The 12,990-nt window shown below is 59.4% G+C and overlaps 4 protein-coding genes across 4 annotated transcripts; 2 read left to right on the forward strand and 2 right to left on the reverse strand.

The window, feature by feature from the left end:
- Positions 1-2,648: 2,648 nt before the first annotated feature.
- Positions 2,649-4,803, forward strand: B0H18DRAFT_1052585 (FAD binding domain-containing protein). Its single transcript, XM_048030986.1, has 12 exons — positions 2,649-2,887; positions 2,942-3,155; positions 3,208-3,311; positions 3,388-3,422; positions 3,479-3,649; positions 3,709-3,764; positions 3,818-3,852; positions 3,915-3,941; positions 3,995-4,301; positions 4,343-4,513; positions 4,543-4,637; positions 4,664-4,803. The coding sequence occupies exons 1-12, from the start codon at positions 2,792-2,794 to the stop codon at positions 4,703-4,705; spliced, it is 1,353 nt and encodes a 450-aa protein (XP_047885584.1). The 5' UTR covers positions 2,649-2,791; the 3' UTR covers positions 4,706-4,803.
- A 115-nt stretch (positions 4,804-4,918) lies between these two features.
- Positions 4,919-6,040, reverse strand: B0H18DRAFT_889478 (uncharacterized protein; the record flags this gene model as incomplete). Its single annotated transcript, XM_048041272.1, has 3 exons — positions 4,919-5,257; positions 5,325-5,528; positions 5,591-6,040. Coding segments are annotated over 3 exons (993 nt in total), but the record flags the coding sequence as incomplete, so codon positions are not given.
- A 1,963-nt stretch (positions 6,041-8,003) lies between these two features.
- Positions 8,004-8,325, forward strand: B0H18DRAFT_818398 (immunoglobulin E-set; the record flags this gene model as incomplete). The annotated part of the gene is made up of 2 exons (XM_048039268.1): positions 8,004-8,051; positions 8,140-8,325. Coding segments are annotated over 2 exons (234 nt in total), but the record flags the coding sequence as incomplete, so codon positions are not given.
- Positions 8,326-9,620: 1,295 nt separating this feature from the next.
- On the reverse strand, positions 9,621-12,766 carry B0H18DRAFT_1052608 (uncharacterized protein; the record flags this gene model as incomplete). The annotated part of the gene is made up of 6 exons (XM_048030987.1): positions 9,621-10,362; positions 10,417-10,698; positions 10,753-11,489; positions 11,588-11,605; positions 11,626-12,561; positions 12,700-12,766. 6 exons carry the CDS (start codon positions 12,764-12,766, stop codon positions 9,910-9,912), a joined length of 2,493 nt encoding a protein of 830 aa, XP_047885587.1. The 3' UTR covers positions 9,621-9,909.
- Positions 12,767-12,990: the final 224 nt, after the last annotated feature.

Raw genomic sequence — 12,990 nt, forward strand, 5'->3', positions numbered from 1 at the left:
TGCTCAGTTTATACACCGCGCCGAGGGTGTGCTCCGCGTCGAACTGCACCCGCTCGGAGGAATCGACTTGCTCGACCTTGATCGCGCGCTCCGACTCGTCGGACATAGCTGGAGCGGTCGTAGAGTAAGTAAGAGCAAGCGGGAGCGCAGGTCGGTACAGTGGTACTCAGCAAGCGAGTACTTGTTATTGTAGCAACTTCAACGACGCGACGCGAACGAGTTGCGAACGAGCGTCAGTTTGCTCTCCACGGTCACGGTCCTCACTAGCACTGGCACGAAATCGCGGGATCAAATGTACACTCCTCCGCATACGATTCTCAGATCTCAGAACCTGACAGTGACAACACGATGGCGCGGGATCAAGAGCACCCATTACACGATACCTGGGTCCAGTAATGCAGCCGGTATAAAGACATGCTACATATTATTTTCTTCACGTCAAAGACGCGCACGTCGAGGAATATTCGCGGGGAGACGAGTATTCCGCGAGCGATCGTACGCGTGGAAGTAGGGGCCCTCCACTTCGGATTCCCGTTCGACCCTTGACGTTGACGCGGCGTGACGGAGGGGTCGTCCAAGGGTCGCCACGCTGCTCCGAGTCGTTCTCTAGACAGGATGATCTCGACGCGTCGCCGGCCTTCCGACCTCTTCCTGCTGCCGTCTCTCCAGCTCCCCGTCCCCGCTGCCGCCCATTGCCTGCGTCCGCCGCGTACTGAGCGACCCGACCAGTCGCTCTCTTCGCCCCTGCTACACGGCCCACCTCACTCGGACTTCGCATTTGAGAACTTCGCCTTTGCCGTCAAGAGACGACGGGCGGACCGAGTGACACAGAAGGAAGACGAGGGTGTGCGTAGTTTCGTCGACCCATTCCAGTTCCAGCGCGTGGGGTCGGCGGTCGTGCTTTGCGTTGGCCAATGCGAGACTGTGCTCCCTTCAAGTCCAGTAGAATGTCATTCTCTCCGCACGGCGAGCCCGGACAAGGATCGGACTAGACGCTTGTCGGCTCTTCTGGTCTGCAACGGAGACTAGGATCAGGCAGCCGAGCGCGACAGACCGCTGAAGATGTTAGTCATAGTAATATTAGGGTACAGCTATGTAGCTGTACCGTCGACTGCAACTCGAACAACGTCAATGTTGTGGAAAGCTTCAGAATTTACGACAGACTCAACCATTTCGAGCCTCTCGTACATACTGTTTCGGTATGAACGTCCGGCAGATATGTCCGTTATGATTAGTGTCCTTCTCCAAGTCAGAACGCGCTTCCTTCGCAAACCTAGACGATCTCCTAATCATGTGTGTTGCTGTGCCTTCAATCGAGCTGAGGTCGATGATATGCCGCGAATCAGTTGTCTTTGAATCGACATTTACGAAGAACTATGACGAGGGGGTCCTCGGACTATCGCAGCACATGTGGCCATGGATTTCTTGTCACGATTTTCTCGTCTAGAGTGGCACCGAATCCAGGGTACCAATATTAGCAGGCTATGTCGGCGCGTAGGACTTCGGCTCACCCCGGCGAGTCGACCATGGCACTACTCAATGGATGAGTCCCACACGGGCCGGACCGCGCATGGCGGCTGCGCATAAATCACATTTTCCGTCCTTGGAAGCACTTGCGGGGGAACCAGCTGGCTGGCTGGTACACCGGGGTCGACCTATTGTCGTCTGCCGGGTACCTCTGTAGAGCCCTCAGGCTCCCAACAGAATTATGGAGGTAGTGGTCCGCTAAGGATACCACAGACGTGTCGTGGTGGTGGAATGCGTCCGCACTGAAGGGTGGGAGACCGAGAGGTAATAGGGATGAGGGTACGGCGAGGTGAGTCCGAGCGGTCACTCGAAAGGCGAACGGCGAGGGTCGCGTCGCGCATGTGACCGTGTCACTGGTGATCGATTGATCGAAGTTCGCTCCCGTTCAAATCCCAAGGTTGGAGCAAGATTTTCTTGTGAGTCAAGAAAGCATCGCAAAACGCAAAACGCAATACACAATACGCAAAAAGTGCTTTCAGTCGGTGTTGTATATGGTGTATATGTACATATTGTTTGATCGCACACCCATGCGGTCGCATGAGTAAGTCCCAAGTCATGATCATCATTACATAGTCTCCGTTGCTGACCAAAAAGAGATAGTACTCTCGGTTTTGATCATTACATACTTATGGGCGACTCGTGCTTGCGTCCTCGTTGGTCATCCGAGTGCGTCTGCAGCAGCTCGACTCGGAGCGATGCCGTAGCCACTGGACGAGTCAGAGTCCTGCCGAGAGGGAGACGTACACCTCCGCGACTTCTAACTTCCACGACGCTGCCCTGACTCGGACGTTTGACACAGACTCGGCAGTGATCAGGCAATGCGCCGACCGGGCCACGCGTATGCACTCAGATCGCCCGTACATAAGGCCAGCTAGGATAGGGTAGCTCTACACCAGACGACCCTAAGCCTCTCATCAACTAAATACCGAAAGTGACTTCTCAATGGGTAGTACTTCGCCGATCCCCGTTCTCATTGTAAGTAAGTATCAACAGTCCAAACTCCAAGCTGATCGCCATCACACAGGCTGGTGCTGGGCCCACTGGGCTTGTTCTGGGACTGACCCTCCTTCAGAATGGCGTTCAAGTTCGGATCGTTGACAAGGACCCGAAACGCCATCCTGGACAGCGAGGTTCTGGCCTGCAGGTGAGCAATACGCGCATGGTACATGACGCTCGCTTACAGGCGGACGTGCAGCCGCGTACACTGGAACTGTTCCACTTCCTCGGCGTTCTTGACGACGTGCAGGTCAATGCACTGTCTGTCATGCCGAGGCGCGAATACAAACTACCAGGAGGGACAGAGACGCTCAAAGTGGAGACGATAGCTCCCATCGAGGATCCTACCCCCGCAACCCCTTACGTGAGCTCGATCGCCGATATGCATCCTTTCGGCTGACCCACACTGCCTCGCAAGGTCAATGCAAGTTTGCTTGGCCAGTACAATACCGAGGCGATTCTTCGTGCGCACATCGAACGCCTTGGGGGCACTGTAGAGTACGGGACCGAGCTGCGTAGCTTTGAGCAGCATCCAAACCACGTCGAAGCAACGCTTGTCACCAAAAATGGCGAGAAAGAGAAGACCGAGACACTGACATCCCACTGGCTGGTAGGCACGGATGGTGCCCGAGGTAAGCTATCTATGTCCCCGAGAATGTCGTGCACTGACGCGTAATGCTATAGGCATTGTTCGCAAGCAACTGGGCCTGTCTTTCATTGGAGAGACTCGTACGGACGGAGCTATACACTTGCTCGGTCTGGTCGAAGTCCAGGGACTTGACGCAGATGTGGGTGTCCAGTCCAGACCCAATCCGCCTTTCTGTCGGGTTTGATACAGAGTTCGCTGACTGGCCTCTTGGGTAGCACTGGCACCAGTGGGCAGAAATGCTTAATGGCGGGTGCGTTGTCGTGGACTTGCAAGAGCTTACGGCTCTCTAACTGCTCCGTTCGACAGCCTTATGTTAATCCCCACAGAGAGGACCGGATACTTCAGCTTCTTCCTCGGACGGGTGCAAGATGTGGAAAAGCTGTTGGTGGACAGAGACGCACTTGTCGAGACCTTCCTCAATCGGGTTGAGCGACAGGACTTGGTGTTCGGCAAATTCGAGGCGGTCTCGCCATACAGGTCAGTGTTGGAAAGGACGTTTCTCATGCCAGCTTATCATCGTTTGTTTCGATGCATAGACCGAACATTCGCATGGTGGACAAGTTCGGCGAAGGCCGCGTCTTCGTCGCCGGAGGTAAATCTGGAGGTTGCTCCTGAACACGACGAGGCGACTAACACGCAACGTAGATGCGGCACATGTTCACAGCCCAGCTGGTGGCCAGGTAAGTCGGATTGCGCGCCTCCTTTGAGGTCCGTTCTAGCAAGGCTAACGTCGTTTTCTTAGGGCTTGAACTCCAGTGTCCAAGATGCGGTGCGCACTGCAATCTAATCACAATGCTCTCCCAATTGACGGATTCCACCCAGTTCAACCTCGCATGGAAACTCACGCTCGTCGAGCAGGGCCTCGCCTCTCCCTCCCTGCTGGCCACCTACACCGAGGAGCGCCTTCCCGTCATCGCTGCAATGCTGCAGAAGAGTACGAAACTCTTCGAGGCCTTGCAGAAAGGTGACACAGAGCGCGCCTGGAAGCGTGGCGGCGACCTCAGGATGCTGGGCGTGAACTACCGCTGGAGCTCCATCGTCGTGGACGAGCGCACGCCCAAGGCGCAGTCGCCCGAGAGCGTCAATCCCTATGGCTCGGGCACCGACGGTGATCTCAGAGCGGGCGACCGTGCACCTGACGCACCCGGCCTTGTGAATGTTGGCTCCGAGAGGCCGACGATCCGACGTCGCTCTTCAGCGTGTTCCGCCCTTCCCACCATACAGCGCTTCTGTTCAATATACCTGCCGAGGAGATGGAGCAAGTACTCAGAGTGGCGCAAAAGTATCCGTCTGGCTCTGTCAAGACGGTGTCGATTTACCCTCAGGGCACGTCGAACCCCAGTGTCGTTGGACGACCAGACCTTGCGTAGCCGACAGGGACGGCCATGCGTACGCAGGATACCAAGTGTCCCCGGAGAAGCCGACGATCGTGATCGTGCGTCCGGATGGGGTGGTCGGAGGGATTGTATACGGGTGTCCGGCCTCGCGCAGTATTTCAGAGGTGTCTTCGACGCCACGGGCGATGCGCTCTAAGTAGTTCGCTCGGACAGATATTCACTGTCTAGACCATGTGTACCATTAGTAAGCATATCATTATACATCCCAACTCCATACTTCCAAGTCCATATGCAATCAAGCAAGCAACTGACATGCAGTGGTGAGTATCCCATGATAGAAAGCACGACAGCGTACGAGCAACAGCGACGACATGATAGTGATGATGAAAGTAATACGCAGCAGCACAGTCTACTCGGACTTGATCGGGTTCGCGACAGTTCGCTGAGACGGCGAGACCTTCGGCTCGTCGTGCATGTCAGCATCCTCCTCGACTTGAGGTCCTTCATTCGACGGCCTCCGCATCGAAATCGACATCATCGCCGCCGTTGTCATACTCCAGTTTTGGCTCCGGTGTCTCTGGCTCGGAAGACCCCGCTTGCGCTTCCGACTCGCCTTCAGAGCGTCCGAATGTTTTGACTTTCCCCTCGCCTTTCCCTTCGGCGGAGTGAAATATTTGTAGTTCCTCGCGAGGACACGTTGGAACTGGATGTCGTAGCTGACGCACTTCATTGCCCATACACCGATCGCCTATGGTGGTGTAGTAGAGCAGCTTAGTATCAATGTGAACCTGCACACCGCGAAAGACAGATCTCACCTCTTCTCCTCTCTCGTATGCAGCAACGATATCTTCCCACGTGACCTTGCGGCGTGCTGCAACTACACGATCTTTGTCTTCGACGACCGCAGAGATCTCATCCCTGGATGGTTCTCTGTGATGTTCCTTGCGAAACCCCACCCTGAACATAACAACATCTCCCCAGGACTTCTCGAGGATGTCCTGCCCCCACGTCCTTCGTACCTATGCAAGAACAAATCAGCATTTAGACGCCCTCAGAGGACATCTATAGCCGAGAGACTGACTGCGAGGGGTTGAAGAGCAAACTCATCTGAGGTCAGAGACTCCGAAACGTACATCCGGTACTGACCCATGTAACCCCAGAGTGCAGGTTTGTCTTGCACCCTCACGAATACACGAAAGATACTGCGTTCGAAATCACCTTCACCGTCAGCGCGCCTAGTTCCGAAGAACAAGCCGGGGTCGCCGGGGTTGACCGGTGCGTGCGGGTTGAGCTCGAGGACAAGACACATAAAGTCGCTGAGCAGGTGAACTTGGGCCTTCTGTGGTGCCGGGTGGGGAAACGTGTCGACGAAGCTCCCTCCGTAGAGGTTATGTAAGTAGTAGCGGTTAAACATGAACCTCAGCGTCGGCTCGTCGAGGTCTATTCGATACGGATCCAACCCGACTACCTTCATCCGGTCCGCAACCGTCTTCCACGTAAACTGCGAATCCTTCTTGATCTTGGCGATAGGCTGCGCGGAGCTATAAGCAATACAGATGGCATAGTAAAATCAGAATCAATTCACATTCCTGAGTCGCAGAACAGCTTCGTGCTGTTGCTCGTCCGTCAGGTCGTAGTAGGTTCCAGGTGGTGGCAACTGGACTAGCCAGTCATCCTCAAGGGGCTCTGCCTTTACCGGTATGCCCGTGTCTAAACAGTACGTTGTGCACATTGTCCTCACCTGTGCTGAAGCAACTGTATCTCATACGACTCACCAGCCTCCTCACGCTTCGTGGCAGCCGCCTGCGCTGCCTCTCTGCGCTCTATCTCAAATCGCTCGACCGTCGGCACGAGGATATACCACTGGGAAGAGGGCCGCGAAGCCCCGGGTAGCTGAGCGGACCCAACTTGGACAGACTCCTCCTCCTTCGTGGGCAGTCTATATACCGCGCCGAGGGTGCTCTCCGCGTCGAACTGCACGCGCTCGGGGGAATCAGCTTGCTCGACCTTGATCGCGCGCTCCGAGTCGTTGGACATAGCCGCGGTCGTAGAGAAGGGGGAAGCGGAAGGCGGGAACAGTACAGTAGTGCAGGGCAAGATGCAGGTCGGCGGTGGCAAGCGAGTGTAGCGACTTCGACGACGCGACGCGACGCGAAGCGAGCGTCACTTGCTCTTCGCGGTCACGGTCCTCCCAGAGGCCATGCAATCTCGGGATAAAATCATCAAATGTATACTCCTCCGAATACAAATTCCTCAGACCTGGCATCACGATTTCGCGGGATGGAGTGCATTCATTACGAGCTACGTGGGTCCAGTACTTGCTACTTAGCAATGCATCGGACTTGGTCGACCCTCGACCTCCGGCGACGCGCTATATATGACGGCCCTCCCATGGCACTCAACACGCTTACGGTCGTGTTTAGGGTCTGCTTACGGGAGATGACGCGACGCGCGACAGAGGGGTCGTCCAAGGGTCGTCCCGCGAGTCTGAGTGTCCAGTCGTCCAGTCATTCTCCCCTATGTAGACAACGGAAGAGTTGAACCAGTTGAGCATGGCAGTTGCCTCGGGATGCAATCAGACACGAATACGGTGACTCATGGGGCGACACTATGGCGTATCCTGTCATCCGCTGATAGCGACGTGTGGACGGGGCACTTGGATGGTAACGCACATACCAGTGTAAGGACACAGAGCCAGAGCCAGAGCCAGGCAGCCTGCACGAGCTCATTGCGCAGCCAGAAGCGAAGCCTGGTGTGACTTCGATCGAGGGCTGCATTGGCGGTTCGATATCAGACTCGCAGGACGCCTCGACCGCGGACACGTCAACGTCTTCCGGACGGATGCATCGAACGCAGAGCGGACACAGCCTGTCCCCAGGCGTTGTCTGTGTGCAGATGGTAGTCTGGCAGACTGGACAGCTGAAACACGCGCTGTTGTTTCCGAGGGAGGAGGGGGAAGAGGAGGCTGACGGAGGGCCCATCGGGGGATCTGAATGGCGGGCGGTCAGAGTCTGGACGGGGGACGACAGGCAGCAGCCACGTTCCGCGACCGAAGACCAATACACTCCCCAAGCGAACATCCCCCGCCATCACCCGCCTATAAACACGCCTCCCCACCAGCCTCTCCCCCGCCCTCCCCTCCGGATACCCTCCCGCCCTCCTCAACCCGTCTGCGCGTCGTCCAGGTGAGCGTCTTCCACCCCGCATCGAACCGTGCGCTTATTCATCTCACCCGCCGCTCCGCGCTCCATGTCATCCCCAGACTCCAGCATCCGCTCCCTCCAGCAGCAACCTGCGCGCCCACACGCACACGCCCCGCACACATCCACCGCTAACTGACCGCCAACGCACCCGCACACAGCACGACCCCCTAACTCGCAACTGATCAACGACTCTGCAGAGCGGCGATGGCCGAGCAGGCACACGAAATCACTTTCCGGTGGTGAGTGCGCCCCTCCTGCAGCCAACCGCACCCGCTCACAGGCACACCCAGGCCCTCCACCGATGCCCAGGACGTCATCGTCACAGGCTCCTTCGACGGGGTGAGTCCCGCCTCCCCGCCTCCCACCCGCACTCGCTGACGCATCCCCTCCCTCCCCTCCCCTCCCTACACGCCTACACGACGCACAGTGGTCGAGCTCGACCCACCTCGCCAAAACGCCCGCGGGCTTCGAGGGCACCGCCCGCGTGCCCTTCGGCACCAAGGTCGCGTACAAGTACGTCGTCGACGGCCGCTGGACCACCGCGGACGGCCAGCCCACCGAGCTCGACCCCATCGGCAACCTCAACAACGTCTACACCGCCCCGCCCGCGCCCGCGCCGGAACCCACACCCGCAGCGGGCGTCGTGGCCACGGTAAAAGACACGGTCGCGGGCCTCGCGCAGACGGCAACCGCCATGGTCGAGGCGATGGCGCCCTCCGTCGAGAGCCCGGCCCTCCCCACAGAGCCAGAGCCAGAGCCGGCAGCAGAACCGGCCCCCGCACCAGCCGACCCTGCCCCTGCCCCTGCCCCTGCACCCGAGCTGTCCCCGACGAGCGAGCCGTTCACGCCAGGGACCGTCCTCCCGGCCTCCGAGCTCGCCGCGCCGCACCTCGCGCCCGACGTCCCCATGCACATCCTCCCGCTCGAGCCGGAGCCCCTCAAGCCGACGGTCGTCGAGGGCTCCGCGCCCGCGCCCGCGGTCAACGGGAACGGGCACGCTAACGGGCACGGAGCCGGGGAGAACGCGCCGTCGACGCACGAGGCGGCGGGGGCGCCGCTCGTGGGCGAGGCGAAGCGGGAGGGGGCGATGGAGGGCGAGGGCGAGGGCGGCGTGACGGCGGTGGAAGCCCCGGCGGAGCAGCCCGCGCCGAACGGTGCGGCCACGGAGGCCGCGCCCGCGCCCGCGGTGAACGGCGTGTCGGCAGAGACGAAGCCCGCCGCGAACGGGAACGGTACGGCCTCACCAGCAACGAACGGAACCACCCCTACCACGAACGGCACCCCCGCGTCCCCGCCCACAACCCCCGCCCGCGAAATGGAGAAAGAAAAGCCGAGCCGGATGCGCTTCCCCTCCCTCTCCGCGCGGCGCTCGCAGCGCTCCGCCTCCAGCGCGAACACCTCGCTCACCTCGCTCGGCGACTCCGCCACGCCCCCCGCGTCGCCGCAGCCGCAGTCGCCCAGGACGCCGGGGACGCCCGGGAAGGAGACGCACGCGAGCAGGGCCGCCGCCGCAGGGGGGACGGTGCGCCAGAAGCGGACGAGCATCTTCGGGAAGCTGAAGGGCATCTTCGACGCGCCGAACGCGCAGGCGAACGGGCACGGGAAGACGACGTCGAACGGGGCTTGATCCGCGTGCTCTGGCTGCGGTCGGGTGGTGGGTGGTGGGGATAGATGCATATGCCTGGGTGGAGACCCGGCGTGTTACGACTGTTTCATGCCTGTAGATAGTAGTCAGTTGGTCCGTGTTTCTTGGTCTCCAGTTTGGTTAGCCCCTTTGCAATTGATATTTCCGTAGGTAGTTACATCTTTCACTCTGCTCAGTGCGTCCGCGTGTTCCGCTGAACAGGAATGGTCGGACGGACACGTCAATATAGCGTCTCGCCATTCATTTCAGGTGTGGTTCTTGTTGACCGAGAGCGAACGATGCGCATCCGCGAAGACGAGTTCGAGAGGAAATCATTAGGGACGGACGTGCGTACTGGTTACATTCAGGTCATACAGAAACGTCAGCGGAGCGCGAACAGGTTTGCCACACTCAGAGAGCATACGGGGGCACGAAAGACGAAAGGGAGGCAACGAAGTGTCCGAACGCAGCACTGGCGAAGAGACGGAACGAAAACGGGTCACTACAGTAAACGGCGAGTCCAAGAACGAAACCCCGCCGACCAGCCAAACAGACCGCTCGCGACACCCGAGGCTACGCCTTCCCGCCCTTCTTGTCCGCCTTCCACTCCTTGAAGATCCCGTCCAGGCTCTTGTACAGCAGGTGCGACGGCAGCGAGCGTATGATCTCGCCGACGCGCTCCTCCACCTCGTGCTTCCCGTTCTCGGGCGACACGCGCTTCGCGTACTCCACCGCGAGCCGGAAGACCGCCAGCACCGCGAGCGAGACGTGCGTCTGTTGCGCGCCGTGCGCCGCGCCCGGCGAGAGCGCGGTGAGCAGCGGCCCAACGAGGTTCGGCGACGCCACCGCGGGCGTCGCCTGCTGGAAGCCCGTCCCGGACCGCTCGCCGCGCACGAGCCGCAGCAGGATCTCGAGGATGTTGTCCGTCTCCGTCATGTGCGTGCGCAGGAAGCGCTGCCGCTCCGTCTGCTGGCCGATGTTCGAGTTCTGCGCCCACGTCTCGAGCACGGTCCAGATCGTCGGGGCCTGCGGGCGACGTGAGGGTGAGATCGGGGATGGAGAGGATGAACTTGGACGTACGGGGTCGGGGTCGACGACCTGGATCTTCTTCTCCCAGCCTTCAGCTGCGTCGCCGGCTACCCAGAACATGCGGCCGAACATGCTCTTCAGCCACTCGTGGACGTCGCCGGACTTTACCCAGCGCGGCTCTGACAGCGGGCGTTGTCGATCGAGGTGCACGATCAGCGTCACCTTGGTCGGAAGCGCGGCCTTTGAGAACGGCGGCACCGTCGGATCAGCTTCAACATCTTCCGACATCTCGAGGGGCAGGTATGATGCGACCGACTCAGAGTAGGCTTCCATCTATAACAAAAAAAACATGAACACAAGACTGAAATCATGCAGAGATGTACGCACCATGATACCCTTGTATCCCCCAGCATCATCTCTTTCGACGTTGATGCACGCCTCTATACGAGCCTCGGCTCGGAATACTTTCAACGAGTCGACGATCTCAGCGTCAATCACCATTCTACGCGTGCCCCCAGCGTATGCAGCGGAGAGACGGTTCGCAGACGCGACACGGCCAGCCTTGCTGGCTTGCGAGCTAGACGGATCGGGAGCGTACGGGCCCGCGTTGGAGAACGAGGATTCGTCGCCCTGATACGGAGCGTCGTCCGTGGGCTGCGTTTGATCCATGGAAGGCGAACCGGGCGCAGTGGCTTCGCGCTCCAAATTTTGGCCCTGTGCGTCTGTATCGGGCACGGTAGAGATGAGAGAATTCGTAGCTTGCAATGGCGCAACTCCAGCCTGAGCATCACCGTTGGGAGAAGTGTTAGTGGGACCGATAGCAGAAGACATGGATGCAGAATCCGCGGAAGCAGGAATGCCAGGAGACGCAGATGACGGTGCGGGTGCAGAACCATTGACAGCATTGCCAGACGGGTCTCCGGCCTCTGAAGAAGCGTTAGGGCCGCTGGGCACCGCATTATCTGGGCCAGGTGCAGCTTGTGAGTCGACGGACATACCGCCCTGCTCGGCAGACGGCGCATGATCATCATGCTGCTGTTCGCCTGAGTCGTGAGCACCCTCGTCGCCGCCCATGTGATACTCGTCATGACCCTCTCCTTGGACGTCATCATAGCCAGAATTGTCTTTATAATGAGAGAGAAGGAATCAGTGGTGCGAACGCAGCCGTTCGAGCGTGCTCCGCGTCCGCACTGCACGGGCCCGAACGAAAGAGGGAGCTTACCATATTCGCCCTCCGCGTCTGCGTCAGGATCATGATACTCGTCGCCATTTTCATGGCCCTGCCCTCGCCCTCCCCTTCTTCGCCGCCAATGGCAGCCATGAGCCAGTCGCCCTCGCTGGCTGTTTCCTCGACACTCGGCGCGACGCTATCGCGGCCGAACGCCGTTTCAGTCCCATCCACACTAGCAACGTCGTGCTCGTGTCCCATCTCAGACGAATGCGGCGCCGGCGGGGGAGGACCACGACCATCCTCGAGATCCCCGTCATCATCCTCCAGCTTTTTACGCTTGCCCTTCCGAGAAGTGGAGGGTTGGGCGTACGGAGCGTTAGAAGAGATGAGATGCGAATCGTCAGCAGTCACAGGTGTGTGGAAGTAAATGCGAACCCGCGACGGCGGAGGAGGCAATATGGCCGTCGGCTCCGACTTAATGGCAGAGGCCTGGCTAGGGCCGGAGACATCTCCCGACCCTGACGCTGCACCTGTAGCAGGCGCGTCGGGCGTGGCAGCTACAGGCTCTGTCTTGACAGGAGAATCGCCCGTGCTTTGAGCACCCGCACCTGCAGTAGACGAAATAGAAATCGGGACGTCCTCCGTCTTGACTGGTGCATCGGCAGCATCAGACTTTGCGACACTCCAACTCCAAGAAAGCTCGGATATCTCGAGCCCGACGACCTTAAAATCGGTCAGCGTGCGTCGATTCTCCTCCTTCTTACCAGATGAAAATCCGGTAGAGGTTACGCTCGCGTTGTCTCTACCGTGAGTTGCATGAGCATCATGCCTAGCTCCACGCGTAGAGTGCGTGAAGCCTTGATTGCGGCCGCGAAAGCTACCGTTGTTTGAGTAGCTGTTCTGGTGGTGTTGGTGATGATGCTGCTGCTGCTGTTGGTGGTGGTGCGGTTGCTGCTGATAGCCTTGCTGGTGGCCTTGCTGGTGGAAGCTACCACCACCGTTGAACGACCCACCTCGACGATTGTCTCGGTTGCCGAAACCACGGTTCGGGGCGTGGCCTCTGAAGCTGCCACCGCCCTGTCCACCACCTCCGCCTCGTCCACCCATGTTGTATCCACCGCCCCGTCCACGAGCGCCACCCCTGATCATACCCGTCTGCCCACCACGACCGCGACCACCCTGATTGTTGCCACCACGCCCGGGATTGAAGCCTCCGCGGCTGCCACCCATGGGTCCACCGCCACGGCCAAAGCTCTGGTTTCCGGGACCCTGTGGCCCCTGTCCGAACATGCCTTGCTGCTGCTGCATCGGTGGAGGCGGCGGCGGTGGCTGGAACTGGGGCGGGGGAGGCACGGTTCCACGGTTCTGGTTTGGCCCATCGAACCGCTGTCGCTTCGCGGGAGGCGGCTGAGGGGGCGAGCCATGATGGAAGACTCGATTGTTTTGACGCGGCG

The sequence above is a fragment of the Fomitopsis serialis genome (assembly GCF_022376445.1).
Source record: "Fomitopsis serialis strain Sig1Antser10 chromosome Unknown B0H18scaffold_222, whole genome shotgun sequence".
In the NCBI taxonomy this organism is placed as follows: Eukaryota; Fungi; Basidiomycota; class Agaricomycetes; order Polyporales; family Fomitopsidaceae; genus Fomitopsis; species Fomitopsis serialis.